At 38.8% G+C, this 20834-nt stretch overlaps 1 protein-coding gene across 6 annotated transcripts in view; it reads left to right on the top strand.

Moving 5' to 3' along the window:
* Positions 1-20834, top strand: part of PDE1C (phosphodiesterase 1C) — a 274362-nt gene that overhangs the window by 224747 nt on the left and 28781 nt on the right. For 5 of the 6 annotated variants that reach the window (XR_006104687.1, XM_042475750.1, XM_042475752.1 and 2 more), the window contains 6 exons: positions 749-850; positions 3658-3778; positions 9154-9235; positions 14746-14866; positions 15808-15983; positions 17556-17855. Coding sequence is in view for 5 of the 6 variants with exons in the window: in XM_042475750.1 (XP_042331684.1) it covers positions 749-850; positions 3658-3778; positions 9154-9235; positions 14746-14866; positions 15808-15983; positions 17556-17855 (902 nt within the window). In the remaining variant the exon portion in view is untranslated. Of the gene's footprint in view, positions 1-748; positions 851-3657; positions 3779-9153; positions 9236-14745; positions 14867-15807; positions 15984-17548; positions 17856-20834 lie in introns of those variants that run through there. The other variant, XM_042475754.1, reaches the window with a different exon arrangement.

The raw sequence follows: 20834 nt of genomic DNA, 5'->3' as shown, positions 1-20834 counted from the left end.
ATGATTGATTATATGGCAAATTCAGTAAAGTTTCTGATATTTAAGCTTGTCCACCATTATATCCTGAAGAAGATGAATCAAACTTTGTTTAGCAGTTTTGCTCATTAATGCACTTGAGAGTATTCTTTCAACCATAATGACAACAAAATAGTTAATTTTCTCCTCTCAAGAAGTATTTAGCTTTTGTTATTATTTCAGAAGTGCAGGATTGGTACACAGATCACATTTGACAAATACAGGCAAAGATAATGACAAAGAAAGATCTAACTGAAGCCAAGAAAGCAGATAAAAGGTGCCCGCTGAGATGTGTGGCTGTTTCTTCTGGTGTTTTGTGTTGTTTTTACTATCAGGTTTCACACAGTTTTCTGAATCTATAGCACTGTCTTTACCACACCATGTATGAGCCGAGAAAGACATCTAGGAAATGTTGGGCCCCTTTGTGTTTTAGCTATAGTTTGCATATACATACCTTAGGTATAACAGGTTCCAAGTCATGAGTTACTTATAATTAATGCATTGTCTCAGTAAGAAAAATGTAGTTAAAATAAACTGTGATAACTTAACAAGGGATAACTTTGTTCCTTTTCCAGTTTAAATGAAATATTGAGTTAGTTTAATAGTAAACATACAAAAGCAAACATATAAAAGCAAACGTACAAAAAAAAGGGGGGGGGCGGGGAGAAAGAAAGATGTCTCATACCTCTCCCCTCCTCTCTCTTTGCTTCTTCACTGGATATCTACCCAAAAGGGAATTCAGGACTCTGGTGATAGAGATGGTGCTGGCTACAGATATGTCTTGTCATTTTCAGCAAATCAAAGCCATGAAGAATGCATTGCAGCAGCCAGAAGGGTGAGTCACATTATGACACTGTGCGAAGGGAAGGCCAGTAATACAGCTGGTACTTTGCCACTTCATTAAACAAGCTTTGAAAACATCTCTCCGGGGGAACCCAGCCTCCTTTGATACCAATGTGTATTTTTTTTTACAGTGATTGAATTAGTATTCACTCTCTCACACACAACACTCAAAGCTGGGAAAGAAGAAACTCATCTTTGTTGTATACTTTGTACTGGAAATAGAGCTCACCACTGCTCAGCTAGAGGAAAAGCTGAGAAAGGCAAAACATCACTTCCACCGTGTTATAACAATTTGTTGTTGTTTCTAAAAATCATTAGAGGAGGTACTAAAAGCACCCTTCCTACTGCTCTGGATTAAAACATAGAACATCTGGGTGGGAAGGAAGGCTTTTTGTGTTTGCTTCTTTCCAGGAATTCCACTGGTATGTGTTTCCTGTCAGTGGTTTGGGAGAGGTGCTTTGGGAAGGAACCCATTTCAGTAACAACTACTACACTCCCTTTTGGAGGCTCAGCATCCATGATGATTTTATCCATTGGGGAATGTTCTCTTTTTGATATGCAATGTATCTTTCTCTTACCTCAGCGATAAGCACTGAAAGGTTCACCTGAGGGGGGATAGATCAAATCTTTATCAGAAATTCAAAACATGATGACTAACACATCGCAAGCAAAAGCATGATAGGAGGCTAGCCTTATTAGTGTTTTATCATTTTCTGGAAGTCAGCTATTTCCAATCACAACAATGTCTATTGCTTCATTGTTAGAAATAATCTGTTCCTTTATCTGCAAAGGAAAAGCATAGAAGTCATGCTATTTTCAGCTCACCTGGGTCCCTTCCACACTACAGGTTTCCCCTGCCTTTTGACACTTTGCTTTCTGACACCTTGTTCTTCGAACACTTGCAAATTGAAGACATGTTCCATTAATTCAAAGAGAGGTCTGCTTTTCTGTCAGTTTTTCTTGCCTACAAGGCTTGGGGCTATGTGCTGTGATTCCACTTAACTTTCATGCAGTGGAATCACACAGGGGGATGCAGGGAGCGCGGACTTCACTGAGTGACACTGTAGAAGAGGGGTGACACCTGGACAAGCACACCTCCCATCTTTGCTGCATGCCATTCTACTCATAAATAGAGCAGTGCACAGCAGCAAGGGAGTGTTCGCATTACGCTCCCTGTTGTACTCACTCTACTCATAAGTTGAGTGGTGTGCAGCAGCAAGGGAGTGTGCACACATACCCTGCAGTGTGCCATGCTACTGAGGAGTAGAGTGGTGCGTGACAGCAAGGTGAAGGAATGTACCCATTTAGCCCTTTCCCTGGAAGCTCTGCCTCTGCACTGAGTGACATCCTGTACAGTAACACTACTGCTGTCATGCTTCATCCAATGGAATCTTGGGATTTTCAGTTTAGGGAAGTATGTTTAGAATGGACAATTAGCGAACTCTAGTTCCTTGCCTCCCCAAACAACAAACCTCAGAGTTCATAGAATCACAGAGTTGGAAGAGAGCACAAGGGCCTTCTAGTCTAACTCCCCCTGCCATACAGGAACTCTCAATCAAAGGGTCATAGGATGTAGCCATGGCAGTTAAAGTAGAATCATGGTGCTATAACTTGGTAGTATGAAAGAGCCCCTTGTGTCCTCAGATAAAGATAGCTGCTAGCTGTTATTCTCTCAGAGACTTTGGAGATTACGGAGTTTATCACATTGCTTATTACAGTGACTTACCTCTCCTGGCTTAAATTTTAAATCAGGCAGTATCCTGATATTATCACAAGGATTTTGCCACCGAATCTGCCACCCAGGTCCAACCCTGCTCCTAGGGGCACTCAATGTGCCTCTTTTTGACACCAGCAGTTTTCCTTCTTAAGAAAATGGCCACTGGAGTAATCCTGGGAGTGGGGATGGACCAGTGGCGACAAAGCGGGGCAAACGCCAAAACCATGATCTTTCCTAACAATACATTTAAAGTGGTGTCTTTTGGAAAGAATCGATCCCAAAGAGTGTTCATCAAGTGGGAACTACAAATTGGGATCGATTCTTTCTGGAGAGGGAGGGAGGATTGGCAGAAGGGGTGGAAGTTTTTTTTAAAAGAAAACTTTTAATCGATGAATTGATAGTTTGATTTGGTAATTACTTGCAAAGGCAAGTAATTGTCAAATCATTTATTTATTTATTTATTTATTAAAAAGCAAAGCACACCACTTTGCCATGCCTTCCTCTCTTCCTCCTCCTCCTCCTCCTCCTTTTCAGGACCCCCCCCCTCGGTCCCTTGCCTTCCTTTATTCCTGGTCCTCTCTCACAGCCCCAGTGCCTCCATGGATGAGCGTCCCAGGCAAGGAGGAGGCGTGGAGGAGCCTGGCTGGCTTGCCCCAAGGTGGCAGGGGCAGTGGGACACCCAAGAGGCCCTAGAGGGAGTCTCTCTCCCCACTGCCATTCTTGGATCAGGCCCTAGAGGGACCCCAAGAGGAGCGAGCCAGCGAGCTAGCAGCTTTTCCTCCACCTCACACTGGGTTGGAGGAGTGTGAGGCAAAAGGAGAGGAGTGGAGGCTGTGAGCTCTCAGGAGGCAGAGGGTCCAGCATTGTCAGTGGCCATACTGGCTTTCAAATTCTGGCACCTGTACTTTAAAAAATAATTTTAAAAAGGAATTTCTCAAGGATCCTTGCTTGGAACACAGTGTGGATGCACAAAAGATTTTGTAGGAGTACCTTAATAATTTGAAAGAGGTCCTTTGTCTGAGCAGTTTCTTTTCCATCTAATGACGCAAACAGTTAAATTGTGTCACTGTTTTGGATTACAGGATTGATAAACCAAAAGCCTTATCACTGATGTTGCATACAGCTGACATCAGTCATCCTGCCAAGGCATGGGACCTCCATCATCGCTGGACCATGTCATTACTGGAAGAGTTTTTTAGACAGGTAATGTGAGGAACTTCAATTGTCTTGCTTTCAAACAAGTAGTCATGTTAGTGACTTGCAGCATAAAGGAGGAATGAAGGGGGGAGGAGGAGGATGAGGGGGAGAAGAAGAAGAAAAACACAATACCATTTTAAAATATAAATACAAATATTGGACAGCCAACACATAACACACACTTAAACATATAAACTTGCTGACTTACAAACATATAATTACTTAAATCCCCCCAAATTTCTCATCTTATCTGATCAGTCTTACTTTTAAATCCATATAATCTTGTCTAACTTTACATCTATATATGTCTTATATGTGTATATTTAACACATGAAACATAACACATATTCTTTTCTACTAATAACTATTCTAAAAAAGAATCCTTCAACTGATAAAGCTTAAGTGTTTTCTTTCTAAAATGAATTTGCTTCTACTTTGCTTAACTTTAATTTGAGCTAATCCCCCTCTTTTGTATCATAAATAAAATTACATACTTATATTATATCATTTCCCCAATCATTCTCGTTTTTCCTCCTTTTCTTTCTATCCACCGATTAGTCTTCCCTCTTACATTAGTTTTCAAATGTACTACCTTATATTACAAAATATTTATCCTGTTTATCCATCTATATGCATTATTCTTACTTTTCCATTATATCTAATCCTATCCTTTTACACATGTTCCTTCATTCCTTCTCTCGTTTTTATTCAAATATTACTCCCTTTTTGTTGAGTAGTGTTCTTCTTTATCTATTTTTCCTTGTTATTTTCCTCCAATTTACATCTCCAGTGGTTTATTATTAAGTTCCAATCTTCGTGAATCTTCCCAGTTTCCTCCTCTCTTAATTCTTTGTAAGTAAATCTAAATATTTCATATCTAATAATTTTTCCATCCATTCTTCTTCCGTAGGTATCTGAGATGATTTCCATTTCTGTCCATACAGTAACCTGGCTGATGTCACCATATACAATATAATTATCCAATCCTTATTTTCTATCTCTTTTTGTACTACTGAAGTTATGTTCAATAAATACATTTCTGGTTTCATATAAAAGAATGCTCCGAGTATTTTCATACATGCTGTGTGAATCATTTTCCAATACTTCCTAGCCTTCCTACAGTTCCACCACATGTGTAAATAAGATCCCTCTTTTATCTTACATTTTCAGCATTTAGGATTTGAGTTGTTATTTTTGTTCATCTTTGTTAACTTAAGTGGGGTTAAATACCACATATACATCATTTTATAATAGTTTTCTTTTAAATTCTGGCACATTGTAAATTTATTAGTTTTCTGCCATGTTTTCTCCCATGTTTCTAAATCTATATTGCGATTTATACATTGATTCCACTTTATCATTGTTTCACTCTTTCTTGCTCCAACTCTCTTTCTAATAATAACTCATAAAATTTGGAAAAAAATTTTTGGGTCTCTCCAAAAATTATATTTTCTAACTTCTTCTATTCCTATATTCTTTAACTCTTTTTTGTTGTTCCAATTAATTGTCTATATCTAAGACACACTGCACCCTTTTTAAGCTTCACTGATTTTTATTTTAGCACAGGGTTTCATGGGTAAGGTGATCAGGTCTTTGAGATCTTCGCAGTTGTTGGTTAGTGCTGACATGTGAAAGCAATAAGTGTGCTTGCCAAAAGTCAGTTTCCCAGGGTTCTAACTCGCCTGGAGAAAATTCCTTTTGTTATATGTGCAGTGGTGAGGACTCTTGCATTAATATATGTGGTCTGCCATTAAGCTGTTGTCTTTGTTCATATTTCTAATAATGAACTGAAATTTGTGAATATAATTCAGTTCAACAGTTTCTCTTTCTAGACTTCCTTTGTAATTTTCTTGTTCAAGGACCACAACCTGTAAATCACTTACTGTGGAGATTACAGCACTACACTCATGGGACCTTATCACACTAGGGACTTACCATGTGGATATCATTGCCCAAAAGTTGCCAAACGCTCCAGAAGCACCGGAGGTGGGATCACCCGTCGTGCTTCTGAAACATCACCGAAGTGCTCTGGTTTTTCTCCCATCAACGAATCGTTCGCTGAGAAGCCATTTTTGTAATAACGGGATCTTCTGTTATTACAAAAATGGCTTCTCAGCAAACAATTTGTCGATTCTCCATGGAGAATCCAAGCTTGATCTGTTCTAGGATCTATTTGCTTGTCTTTTTGGCTCTCACAGTATCTTCAACACTCTTCTTCAGCACCACATGCCAAATGCATTAATTTTCTTTTTATCCACTTTCTTCACTGGTTATACCCGAAGCAGCTCTATCAAATCTGCCTTGTTCTGCATTACGTACAGCTTATAGAGCATCTTTAAAAATAACCTCACATACACAGCATTACAGTAATAGGTACAGCAAATCATCGGTTCAGTACTGGCCAACACCACATCCTTCAGATGGCAAAAACTAAAAACCAGTAAGGTTGGAAGATGTGCTAGAAAACACTAATTGATTTCTTGTTTGTTCAGAAAGGATAACAGTGTCCAACATTCAATTAGGTAAACAAGGCCGCATTGCTTATCTCAGCATATTTAGCAGAGAAGTACTTTGCCAGAGCCCATGTAGTTTTCTTGCTGGGAATATAAAATACCATTAAACTAAATGAAAATATCCATTCAATTATACAGAAGCATAAGGCAGATAAGTTGTATATTACTTGAGTGATGAGCTGTCATGCAGTAGGTATTGGTAGGTGGGTGTGTGTGTACAGGTTTGCCTTGGATTAATCCTGTTAAGTGTATGTCATTCTCAATGTTAACACTGGTGTGTTTATAATAAAGCCCAATGTTTATAGGGAGTATCAGCTGACTAAACTGTAGTGCTTTAAATGCAATGCATTGTTTTAAAGGAGAGAGATGCTTTCAACCTTCTGTCATGATTTGTTTTAGATGGCTTATATCCTGGATGAAACTGGGATAAGGTTAGAGCCACAGTTTTTGGGATGCTTTTGCAAACACATATATAGCAGGCAAAAATAATTCAGAGCTAGTAAGGCCAAAATCAGTAGGTCACATCAGAAAGAGATATTTCTTACTACATTGTGACATTGCAAATATGCAGTGGTTAAATTTAAAAAATTAGTTATTTATATTAATTTATAATGAATTAAATATATCATATATCTAGCTCTGACAAACATGACTACCGACTATAGAATTGGCCCTCCACATTTGTGGCTTTGACCTTTGTGCACTTCATTATTTGCAGTTTTGATTAATATATTCTCTCCAGGAATCTCTTAAGTCCTCCAGCGCAGTTCTGCCAGAAGTTGACCATAGAGTTGTGTTGGAGAATCTAGAAGTTCCTACAGAAAACACTTCTCTAGACATTTGTTGGTACCCCATCATGATTCTATGATCAACTTCTGGCAAATGTTGACCATAGAGTTGTATTGGAGGACCTGGAAATTCCTAGTGAGTTGTTCTCTCAGGTAAAAAGAATAGTGTGTGTTTTTTTATTTGCTGTTTTTCCAAATGCATGGGGGCCCATCACCCTTAACCCCTGCAAATGTGGAGGGACTACTCTAGTTTGCTGAGGCATGAACCAGCATTAACATTGGCCTTATGTGCTTCCTCCTTTTCATTGCACAAGAGAAAGAAGATTTACAGTTTTTATTCCAAGTTCTTTTCTTCTTCCAAAGGTGTAGCTCCCACACTCTGTGCAAAGAGGGAAGAGAGAGTTCCGTATATACTTGACTATAAGTTGACCTCATGTATAAGGGCAGGTTTTGGGGCCAAAATTATGGATTTTGCTATGACCTATGGATAAGTTGAGGGTAAAACTTGGAGGCTCCTTCAGTGTGTATATGTGTGCATGGGGCAAGAGAGACTCTAACTGAGGCTTCTTGCTTCAATGATTCAGCTTTCGTTTCTGCTTTTGTTTCATGTTTCATTTCCCAGACAGTGAGTGGGAAAGGGACTGTTTGTTTGTTTAAAAGCAATCAGTCACCCAAACTCTTTCTGCTTGGCACAAGAAATAAACTGCTCTGCCGACTGCAAGGGGAAATCTGAAAGAGCTGCTATCACATTATCATACTGGTCAGGAAATAAGTTGACCTGGAATTTTGGGGTCAATTTTTGGGCATAAATTTTTAGATTTATAGCTAAGTATATATGGCATATCACCCTGTCCAAACTATGTTTGTTATTTATGATCCAGAACTAGAATGATCTTTACTCATTTATAGGAAGCCTTGTAATAAGTGCTGTTTATAATATTTCTCAATAAAAGTTTTGGGAAAAGGCTGTGTAGGTACTTTCTCATAAAATCAACCTTCATTTCCTAGCTGGAGTTTGGTTTCACGATCCCCCGTGGATAACAAAATCTGTGGATGCTCATGTCCCATTAAATATAATGACATAGCAAAATGGCGTCCTTTATAAAAAATGGAAAATCAAGGTTTGATATTTGAAATTTATACTTTTTTTGAACATTTTCAAACTGTGGATGCTTGAATCTGTGTATAAAAAATCCGTGTATAAGAAGGGATGACTGTACATTTGTTGTGTCTATCTGAAGGCCTGGAAAAGAAGAGATATCTCTTCCATGCCTATGCCCACACCCCTGAAAGCATCTTTACTTACTGTCATCCTAGTACAATAGTAGAGATCCCTTACATATTGGTAAACAGGGGCAATAGCAGCAAAGAGCTGCTTTCTTCCCAATTGCCCTTTGTTGTCCTGATAGACTGCTGCCAGGACTTCAGGCTCTGTAGCCACTAAGACCTCTTCTCAAGAACTACTGCAAATGGGAAACAGGCTGCCTTCCTCCACTAAATTGGTTGGTGACCCTGTCTCTCACATCACCATCTGATGTGAAATTCTGGACCCAGGCGAAGCTGAAAAATATGTGGCGTTAGTACACATGTGTGAGTCCTAGAGGGCATGTGAAGTGTCAGTTTTATGTTGCTGACTTTTGTTCAGAAATTTTGATCACTGTTGAAAAATTGTGGCTTTTATACTTCAATTAATAACTAAGTCAGAAAGGCCATAAACCAGACAACCTAGGAAAATTATTCCTGGGCAGTTGGGATTTTTGTACTGTACTTCCCTCAAGTAACTAGGAAAGGAGATGTCATCTACCATTTTTAGGGGAGAAAGGTCCAAAGTCCCACTGAAAAAAATCATACATGAGTAACCATGGGAATCTTTTCAAAACTGTTTTATGGCCAGACTGTATCTCTCTCTCTCTCTCTCTCTCAATCTCTTTCTCCCCCTTTGGCATTCATTAGTAAGGTCACAGTACCTCTTTCCCATGTGCAAGTCCGGTGGAGATGATAAGAAAATCCACAAAACCATGATCTATGCTGTCCACATTATTTTATACATAACCTGTTGTCCCTTCTCTTTATTCCTCAGGGTGACAAAGAAGCTGAACTAGGGCTTCCTTTTTCCCCGTTGTGTGACCGGAAATCCACTATGGTTCCTCAGTCTCAGATAGGTAGGTACATCTATTAATGCTGCTTTTCTGAAGCAGAAGAATATGTTTTAGCAGGGAAACAGTTGCTTAGGAGGTGTTATTCTGTATTATATAAAAACAAAGGAATAAGATTCCAATGATTTTCAATGATAATTATACCCTTGTAATGATACTGTATAAGTATTCCACCATTGTTAAACTTTACTAGCTTCAAAGGGCAGTTCTAAAATGTAACTGAATTAATTTTGAAGCATGAGTTCTATTCAGTCTAAATTAAAAACCATAGCATACAATTCTGTGAATCTCATTCTGTTACTCTTTGTATGGACAGTGCAATCATATTCTATAGCCAAATCAGCATTCAGTGTCCACTTGTTTTCAACACAGTTTACTCTACTTCTCTGATATGGTGATGGTACAAAGGCAGAGGCAGTTGATTTTCTTCCTACCAGCTTTCTTCACTGTCCAGCTTTTACAACGAAACATAGAAATTGGAAATGCAATGGTGTGGTGTTGCATTGTCTGTACATTCCATTTCTTGTTTTACCTGGGGATTGTCCTCACAGGCAAAAAGACTCATGTTCTCCCTGACCTCATGTCATTCAGATGACGCATGCCAAAACCCTGGGGGGCAGGATTGGGCTTGATTGTGCTAGGCCAGATATGGATCTGGAAGTTCAGACCTGACCATGGGGTAAACAGTCTTTACCCCAGGGTAACTTACCTCTAGTTTTGCATGGACTTTTCTAGAAACTCTGTGGCAAAACTGGGCTGTTTACACCTTACTCCTTACCTTGCCAGACATCACAAAGTCCAGCATGTTGCATGTGGTATTTTTGCAGAGAGAGAGAGAAAAAAAGCAATTTTTCTCTACAGGAAACAGCATTTAATTTGAAATGAATATTTCTGTGCAGACTATTATGTGAGTGTTATTTTTTGCTCAAAAATACCACATGTGAATTTGAACAGAAAAAGTCCTGATCTGCAAATAGTCTTTGACACCTAGGCAGTTTTGAAGATTTTCTCACAGCATGAAGAAAATTGACAGTGTAACAGCATGAAGAAAATTGATAGTGTAACTTGTTTTCAAGAACAAAATTAATGAAGAATTGCATGCCTTCAAGCCTGTAATTCCACTATAGGTCATCTTGGCAGGATAGACAGCTGAGGTGTAATATGAAGGGAAAGGAATAAATGATTTTTTATTTAAAAAAACAACACCAATAATTAAATAGCTGTAGTAGATTTGATATTGGATGTTGTTTGAATGATAGTTTTGAGGCGAATCTGGATGTTCTTACTTAGGTGAAAGCCAAAAGATTTTAGGAGGAACTAGATAGTATCTATGGCCTGTTACAGACAGCCAAAATAAAGCTGCTTCGAGTCACAGTGGAGGTATGGTGTTTCAATGATGCATGCGTCCAGAAGTCACACCAAAGCCACGCTCCAGCCCTAAGAACTGGAGTGTAGCTTGTGGTGTGGCTTCTGGACTCTTAGGACGCATGCATCATTGAAACACCATACCTCCACTGTGACTCGAAGCAGCTTTATTTTGGCTGTCTGTAACAGGCCTTCGATTGGGCTGCAGATCAGCAGTACAGCCATATTTTGCATGGATGCTTTTGCAGTTCAGTCCCTGGTATTTAAAGAATATCATATCTTTGGGTGGTAGCATTAAGCCTGATTAGATTCACTTCTCATAAAGTAGCCCAGTGTAGTCATAAAGGAGGGAAATGTACCCCTTGATCTTATTTTTCTGGCCAGAATTTCAGACATAATTTCATCTTTAATCAAAGTACTCTTATTCAGTACACTGAAGAATTAATGTTGAATTACACTGTCAGCAAAGATAATTATAGCAAACAAGCCAAGCATTCAATCAGTACTAAAGACTGATTTATACAGTCCTGCGCTGTTTAACATTTTATTTAATTTGTGAACATTTACTGCATCTCACTATCATTAAATACCATATTCTTTATGTAAATCCCATACACTAACATTATAAAATGTTCATTTCTCATTTGACTCCTCAGTGGTCAATTGCTTAATGATTGTATATACTGATTCTGTGATTAAATTAGGAACTGTTACATTTCCTTCCCTTGCCTGTGCACAAAAAATAAGGTGTCCTTAGTCTCAGTGATGGTGTCATAGAATCATCGAGTTGGAAGAGACCACAAGGGCCATCCAGTCCAACTCCCTACCATGCAGGAATTCTCAATCAAAGCATACCTGACAGATGGCCATCCAGGCTCTGTTTAAAGACCTCTAAGGAAGGAGACTCCATCACTCTCCAAGGGAGTGTGTTCTATTGTCGAACAGCCCTTACTGTCAGGACGTTCCTTCTAATATTGAAGTGGAATCTCTTTTCCTGTAGCTTGCATCCATTGTTCCATGTTCTAGTCTCTGGAGCAGCAGAAAACAAGCTTGTTCCCTCCTCAATATGACATCTCTTCAAGTATTTAAACAAGGCTATCGTATCACCTCTTAACCTTCTCTTCTCCAGGCTAAACATCCCCAGCTCCTTAAGTCATTCCTCATAGGACATGGTTTCCAGACCCTTTACCATTTTAATCGCCCACCTTTGGACATGCTCCAGTTTCTCAACATCCTTTTTGAATTGTGATGTCCAGAACTGGACACAATGTTCCAGATGGGACCTGACTAAGGTAGAATAGAGTGGTACTATTACTTCCCTTGATCTAGACACTGTACTTCTATTGATGTAACCTAAAATTGCATTGGTCTTAATAGGAGAATATTCCATTATGGTTCTACTTATGTAATTGATAACAATTTCCTAGTTACATGTAGTTGATTCATTTTCTTACAAGAAGTACTGTAGAAAAATAAACCACAGACTGCAGATTATCTATAATGACAGAATAAGTATAACAAATATGACAAACAGGAGCCTTCCTGCTGAATTTGATGGAGATAATGGTGCCATTGATAAAACCAAGGTGCCCCCATAAAATACATTCTTTTCCTTCTCTCACATTCCTTCATCTGTTAGAATTCTACCAAATTTTTGTTATATTCTGCACCCACTTTTTGAACCTCAAGTCTAATGTGGAAAAGTGGGCAAAGTGTCTTGTTTTGGAGAAGGACAGTTAGCAAACTGTGGAGTGCATAATTTATACATTTGGAAAAGAAAAAAATATGATGTACAAATTGTACAGTAGGGGAGATTTAGGTACCCAGACTTGAGTTCACATATGCGTGTGTAGGTAAAGTTTTCAGAATCTGTGCCTGTCCAAAGAGCTTTGTATTTTGTAATTATGAAGAACTGCATTCAACAACTGAGAGTTAATAAATCTTTAGGGTGTTGTATGCCTGGTGAAATGAGATAATTTAAATGCCAGGGTCTATGTTTAAATGCCAACTTTTCTAAATATTTCACCATGAATTCAGTGCCGATATCTGAAAGTCAGTCTGCTTTCTCATCAGTTAGGCCAAATTGCAGTAGAATGCCATGCCAAGAATTTTCTGTTGCTCAACAGGAGGCTTAAAAGATGTAAAATCTTTTCCTTCTGTCTGAGCCTGTAGGAGGCTTGTTTGATTGGAGACTTTGCTCTTTATTGTCATCTATGGCTCTTTCTGGTGATTAGTGTAGTGGCATTTATTTTTCTCATTTTTGCTGTTTGATTGCAAAGAGGAAGCCCACTGTTTCAGTACATGTTGAGCAAATATTAATGATTGGAGATGCTCAAATCCACTATACATTAGCCATATTAGTGGGCCACCACAATGTTTATTGGAACCTTGTGTGCTTTATAACCTACACTTTCAGCTTTTGAGCAGCCAATAATAGCATTGGTTTTCCTGATTTCCTTTACTTATTTCTTCAAACCAGGCATGGGAAATGTGTCCCTTTAAAAGTTGTTGGACTGTAGCCATCATCATTCTCAAATACAATCCTTACCACATCTGGAGACTCAAACATTTCCCTATTTGAAGCAATAGCATTTGTTCTCATGCTGGAATGAAGAAATGGATGGGTTATTGCTTCCATTTTGATTGTGTTCAAACCAGGAATTTAAATATTGATACAACAAAATAGAGCTGTTGTAAGAAGAATTAGATATAGAGGGCCCTTGCTATCCACTGGGGTTTGGTTCCAGGATCTCTGGTTTAAAGTGTTGTTCTCAATACTTTCAGTTCCTGACATAAAATGAAAGATATAATGAATTCTAGCCAATGGAAAGTAGGGCCGGTGTCCCTTGCAAACTACATTAAATAAGTGGATTATGTAAATTCATAATTACATGTGACAGATTCTTTAATAATGGTGCTTCTCTAGATAAGTCATGTCACACAGTACCCTATTTGTTTCATTTGCTCTATGAACAGTGAATAATACGTAAAAATGGGTTTTCAATTTTATTGGTCTGAAATATGCACCAACTACTACAAGATATTACTTTTGATATTAAACACTTGGTCTTAAACACTTGGTACAAGCTAATTTTTATTATTAGATTATTTTTAAAGAACATCCCAGTCACTGAATATCAAATTACATTTACAGAAAATACCCAAAATTACATTTAACTGCTCTTGCTGATATATCAAATGTGAAGTTTAGAATGAGAAAGTTCAAGGGAATTTATGTGCTGCTTCTCTTTGTACATCTATGATATCTTAATATAGCTTCATTAGTATGCTGCTTCCATCAGTTTCATTTTCCAAGCTGGGTCATAACCAGCTTTATTAGAAATTTGACTTAGATTCACACAAAACCATACAAAACAAGCTGAATCCCATCTGCTTTATGTTGTGTTGCCTGCAACACTTTATTTTCCTCATTTAAAGAATTACTCTACATTGAGGACTTTTATCACATGAGGCTCATAAGGTGCCATTTTCATAGGATAATAGTGTCTTTGGCCATTACTTACTTCTCAACAACGTATCTGACCTGGAGCTAGTTTACATTACATCAATTCCTGGAGCATGGGTAAAACCCATGCATGCCTCCCAATCACACTGCTTTTCTACTATAGATTTCTGTGCAATAAGTTCCTCCCACCACAGTTTTGTTTCTCAGACAGCCAGATTGGGTCCGATTCTACACCTATCTCCCACTACCCTCTCGCTATTCTCAAGGTCCTGTTTTCCTTTCCTTTTCTATTTTTCTTTTATTGTACAGCTATTGACATAATTTTGCAATTGCAGTAAAAAAATCTTTAAAAAACTTGAAATGCATGCATGTACAAGGTTGGGCATACAGGGTCAGAAGGCCTTGTTATGGCAGCAGTGCAGAAAACAGAGCATGCTACCGTGGATCACAAAGCAGTACCAAAGTGCTATTGAGAGAAAAGTGTGATAATAAATGATGCTTCCTGGTATGCTTCCATTCAGCAGGCTGGGGCAATAATGTTCTTAGATGCAACATCTTTTTGACAGGATGCACATCCTTTCAGACATTTTTATATATTTACTGTAGACATTTGTTCATCCATTTTTATAAATGTATTTCCATTGATATAGCTGATGATTCCATTGTCTATTTCTTTTTTTTAAAGGTTTTATTGATTTCATTGTGGAACCCACTTTCACTGTGCTGACTGATATGACAGAAAAGATTGTAACACCTCTCATTGAGGAAGCCTCCCACTCTGGCATGACAGGGTTTAGGCGTTCCAGGTCTGTATCTGTGATATATTGCAATGGGAGTTCAATTATACAGTGTGAATAGAGTTCTCTTATTCCCAGTTGGATCTGAATTTAGTCTTATCTACGTTAGCCATGGTTTACTTTCCCCATTGATTTCAGTGGGTCTGCTCCAAGCATGATTATGTCTGGATTCCAATCCAGTGACTAAAATTTAAAGTTGACGGGCAAATAAATTTGTCTCTTGTGAGACAGAAAAGTATAGTTTAAAATATCCATGCCTTATTTCAGAGGTTTCTTAGAAGCTTTGCTTGTATAGTCAGTGTGGGTGATCATTTAATTACTTTGCAGTAACGTAATGGGCAAAATTAAGAGAAGCCCAGTTGTGCCATTGCAAGAGTGACAGATAGACTGAATAAATCAAAATGTTTTACTGACCTGTAAGCATTAAAAAAGAGCAGTACTTAGAATTGCATGGACAAAGAGAATAATAATAATAACAACAGCAGCAGCAGCAGCAACAACAATAGTTGATGGGCATGGGGTAAGAGCGTCAAAAATGCTTCATTACTTACTTGCCAAAAGGAGGGATTTAAATTCCTGAACTAAAACCTGCATCAGTGTAATTTATGTTAAATATGTACAGTTTGATTTAAACTAATGTTAAAAAACTTACTACTAATTATTTTTTTAAAAAAAGTAAAAGCCTCATAGCAAGAATAATTCATTCAGCAAATGGTGAAAGCACTAAAACAGGAGAATTTACCTTAAATGCATCATTTTTCCTGTTTTTTTGTTCTATAATTTCTTTAGTACTTGTGTACTATATAATGGCCTTGTTAAATATTTCAGGCCAAGTTAGAGGAGGAAGAAAATGGAAGTTCTGCTCATACAATGTCTTCATTGTCTATGTTGTACTGCAGCAACAGTTATAGTGGCAGGAGTAGTACTGTAATTCTTGTTTTGTATCCCAGTCTGAATAGCATTAGCCCCTCCGAAGTTAAACGATCAAGTGTCAAGAGCACTGGATCTGAAGGAAGTGCCTCACTCAACTGTTCCATACTCACTGTGGACTTCAAATGTTTTAAAACCACCTGGACTGAGGTGGTGCAACAAAACCGAGAAAAGTGGAAAGCACAAGCAACCAAAGGTAATAATGTGTGAGCTCATTGCATTGTATATTTAAGGTAATGTGTAGTTTACCCCCCCCCCCCTTTGAGTTCAACACCAGGTAAACTCATAACTGTCCTCTTAACAGTCCTTTTCTCTCTCCATAATGACATTGTACAAACATTAAAATACCAGCAGTGAATGTCACTTTAGTGTTGGAAAAGCACAGTTAGCACATTAGGAAAACACTTACAAAAGTTAAGTTCCCAATTCAGTCAATTAAAAACTAACCTGTTCTTTAGAATTAGACTCCAAAGAAAAGAGGGAAGTAAGCAATGCATGTTTAAATTTAAATATTTATTAATTAATTTATTTATATCCTGCCTTTCTCCCAAAATAGCATTTGTTTATGTATAACCTTTCAATAGCTGCAGCAGATTATACATCAAAGGTGGAGAACTGTGTGGGGGCCAGAGGCCAATTCCTGCCATGCATCACACCCCCAACAAGCCCAAATATCTCTGTTTCCTCTGCAGTTCCACTCAAAAGGATGCAAAGAAGTAATGCCATGTGACATCCTGTTGCCATTTTGAGAAGGACTAAAAATGAAAACAGAAATATTTGGGGGTTCGTACAGGGTTCTGGGCTGCTTGTGGAGATGGGATGTGGGCATTTTCATGTGTTTTCACACATTCAGAAAATTTCCATGTGATTTGGGGATAAAAACTGACTGAAAAGTATGTACAGTAAGGATTGGAGGGGTTGGTGGGCCACATGTGATCTACAGTCCACTATGCCTATCCTTGTTATGCATATTAAGAGGAAATGAAGGAATGGGAAAATAGATGGTGTAACAAATACCCAGCCCCTGAAATGGGAAGAAAAGCACATATGCATTGCTGCTCACTGGCTTACTGTCAGTGAAGAACAGCACTAGCTGTACAAAGTTATTCTCAGAGCTGACCATAGTCGAATACCGGCCTCAGAGGTCTCCTCAAAGTACAAAGTCACAAAGTTTGGAGTAGTAAAGACCCTGCAATCTTATATGCCTGCTCCCAAGTCAATTAAGCTTATCCCACAGCACTAGGAGGGATGGGAACACAATGCAACAGAATGGAATGGAATAGGAGGGAAATCGCATGGGAGAATGCCACCGATGCTGTCGGGAGTCCCCAAGGCGTTGCCCATCTGTTCCATGGCAGCCGGTTTTGAAGGATGAACCGTTCTTCAAAATCGACTGCCAAGAATGGCTGGGGAAAAGCTTGGGGACTCCTGGCGACACTGGCGGCATTATCCCGTACGGTGACACACGTATTCCCCCCTTCTGTTCACGTTCCTCCAAGTGCTGTGCAAGAAGCTTATATGTGGAAAGAATTATAGCTATTATCAATAAATGATTAGATCACCATGAATCTGCATATATTTTTTTTAAAAAATGAAATGTCCCTTGTTTATAGATTACAAAGGCCAAAAATTACAGGTTCAAATTATCATTTTGAAAGCTCACAATTGGGACTTACATCCCAAATATAAAAATGAGATGAAAGTTCCATTCTGGTTGACCACTAATAGTTTTTTCTTCTCTCCTATTTTTCTTTTGCTGAGGATGCAGAAGAAAAAGCAAAAAAAGAAGCAGAGGAAAGTGCTCAGCAGGGGGCAGATGAGAAAAAAACAGAAGAGAAGGAAGGGAAAAAACAAGTTGAAGAAAGCACTACTACCAAAACTGATAAGAGTAAAGAAGGAAATTCAGGAGACAGTAAGAGCACAGAAGCTAGTAAAAGTAATGTAAACGGGACTCGTCAGACTGGTGATAACAAATGTGAAGCTTCTCAAGGGAAAAATGTCACTCAGGTGGAAAAGGAGTCAGAGTCCAATCCATCAGCAGGAGAGCAGAAACAGCAAATACAGAATGGTAAGTCCTTCCTTGGACAGGCTGTGAAGAGGTAAATTTGCTGTCAAAATGATTTGTATGTTTGGTAGATCTGGAGCTGGCATATAATGTGAAAATCAGATGCTTATAGCTACCCACAAATTTAAGTTAAAACTTTCCAGTATACAGTCTAGTGATCATCTGGGATGATCATAGACAACTCTCTCTCTCTCTCTCTCTCTCTCTCTCACACACACACACACACACACACACACACACAGAGAGAGAGAGAGAGAGAGAGACAGACAGACAGACAGACAGACAGACAGACAGACAGACAGAGGCTTAATGACTCCCCACCAACCTTTTTTTTTAACAAGCCAGATGTTGTCAGGTGAGCCTGATATCATTGCCCTACTGGTACCCAGCTTTGGTGTGCACAGTTCCTCTCCAACTGAAGAAAACTTTTATGCAGTGAAGACCCCTTCATTGACCTCTAAATTGGGGACCTAGTTTTGCTGTATCCAGCCTTTCCCTGGCTTATGAAAGCCTATGTGCACTCAAGCTGGGTTCTTGACCTGGGTGCCAGCTGCAGGAACTTTTGTGCAAGTTGGTACTGTTTTTGGAGTGGCATTGCCCTCTCTACACATTTCCAGTTTAGGAAAGAGATGTGGTAGTCAAAGTACATCCCTACTGTTATCTCCAATTGCCCAGTGCTGTTCTCCTATTCTTTTCTGTGATAAGAGTTCTCTTGTTTTGTATTCCATTTGTTGATGTTATAATTGCAAAAGTTAATGGCTCATAATATAAATAAATTAAATAATGGTACAATTTAATGAGAAATTACATTTAGTTAAATATTTGTGTTAACCTGACAGTATGTACTTAACATTTTGAATGAACTGTGTTTTGCTGCCTCTGATAACTCACTTTGGCTATATCATTCACTAGGACACTCAATTAGCTGCCCACATGGTTTTAGAAGAGAGGGATTTTAATGTACTGATACACAACATTAATCTCTTTGGATGTGTAACACCCTTCTTTATTGGACTTTTGCTATCTGGGGATAGTTACATCATTTATTTCTAGAGTCCATTACGTTCACCATTCTACCATGCAGCAGAGATGAACAGCTATTCTAAGTCCCCAAAGCTACTTTATTCATTAGGAAATTCAGTTCTGTGAAAGTTCAAGCGGGAATAGTCTCCCTGACTTAGTTTGAAACCTATTTTTGCAAAAGCTTCTGTGTCTTTTCAGAAGGGACACTGAGGTCCAAAACACACTATGGAAATAATCTGGTTTGAGAACGCTTTAACTGCTAGCTCAATGCTAGGGAATCCTGGGAACTGTAGTTTTGTGAGACATTTAGGACCTTATTGCGCACACAATTTTAAACATTTTGGGGACTGAAGGAGGACGCTTGTGTGCGCGCGGGTCCAGCAGAAAACGGAGTTTATCGCACACTGACGGACTACCTTCTGTCAGCAAAAAATGGCACCCGTCAGGACTGGATGGGAATGGGTGCGCGCCGGGGGACGGAACGGGGCCTCTTGGAGGACGTCTTCTTGTTTGATAAACTCTGTTTTCTGCCGGACGGCGCGCACACGAGCGTCCTCCTTCAGTCCCCAAAACGTTTAAAATTGTGTGTGTGATAAGGTTCTTAGTCTTCTCTGTCAGAGAGCTCTGGTGCCACTATAAACTACAATTCTTAGGATTCCCTAGCACTGAGCCAGGGCAGTTAAAGCAGTCTCAAACTTGATTATTCCTGCAGTGTGTTTTGGACCTAAGTTAATTTAATGTTTGGGTTTTTTTTCATGAACCTGGCCATCCTACCATCTTTTGTCTTGGGTTGGTGAAAGAAATACGAATTTCTCATTGTTGTTAGTCCTTCTGATAGAGTAAAAACCAACAAAGAAGTGCTGAACTACAAGTTTGTTCCTTGTTTGGTACTGCTTGCTTATAATAGTGCCATATTGGTCCTTTTTCCAAGCAAAGCCATTTCAGAACTGAAATGCAAAAGGATGAGTTTAAGCTCCATTCTTTAAATGACAAGAAATGAATATCTTAGGGGACAAACCTAATGGATCTGACATGTTTATAGTATTGGGTTCTAGTCTTTTAAGAACTGTCTCCAGACTGCTCTTGTTAGGAAGGCTGTCCTGTGCAGTTTCTGATTTCATTTATTCTGTTAGATGAGGTTCAGGAAGGAGTAATTTTTTTTCTTATCAAGTGTGTGCTGAGATGGGAGTCCATGTTAAATTTTTTGGCTGCTTTTTCAATGTGCCACTTGATACTTTTGGCAGTATCACATTTTTCTGAGCCGTTCTAACATAGGCCACCCCAGCCAATCACAAATCCCATAGCAAGTGGAATGATAACACACCATAACCAATTAGATTTTGTTACGTGACTGTTTCACACAACAGGTTTGGAGTGAAAACAATGATTCCTGCATTAGTATTAAACTGACTCAGAAAATTATATTCCAACCCCTCCCCCCCAAAATGTTTTACCTTTGTTGGAGGTTGAAAGAAAGGAATCCTAAACAAGTGGGAAGGAAGGACTGAAACTTAACTCTTTGAGGTTTCTACCTCTAGCAAAGGTTGTTGTTGTTATTATTATTATTATTATTATTTACTATAATTGGCTGAACTTTTACATAAACAGCACTCAAATGTTTTTCCAGATGTAGGAATACAGAGACATCTTGAAAAATTCAGTATTCTCTGCCCAAATAAGGGGCCTGTGGCTTCCCCTTAGACAGAGACATCCTGGATCTCTAAAGGAGTTACTGCACTGTTGCTAAGGGAGTTTAAATTTTACTCTCTTGTTCTTAGTCCGCACATGGCCAGGAATGGTGTGGCCTCTGCCCACACTGAAATCCCTCTAAGCCAAGTTGAAATTCCTCTAAGCCATCTATACAAAATGTGACCCCTAACACCATCACTTTTTTCTCCCTCCTGTATGATTCCTGAAGAAGCCAGTGGAGCTTTGAAAACATGAATTATTTATTTGCTT

The sequence above is a fragment of the Sceloporus undulatus genome, chromosome 6 (genome assembly GCF_019175285.1).
Source record: "Sceloporus undulatus isolate JIND9_A2432 ecotype Alabama chromosome 6, SceUnd_v1.1, whole genome shotgun sequence".
Taxonomy (NCBI): domain Eukaryota; kingdom Metazoa; phylum Chordata; class Lepidosauria; order Squamata; family Phrynosomatidae; genus Sceloporus; species Sceloporus undulatus.
The sequence above is the reverse complement of the archived record's forward strand: the minus strand, read 5'-3'. Positions and strand labels throughout refer to the sequence as shown.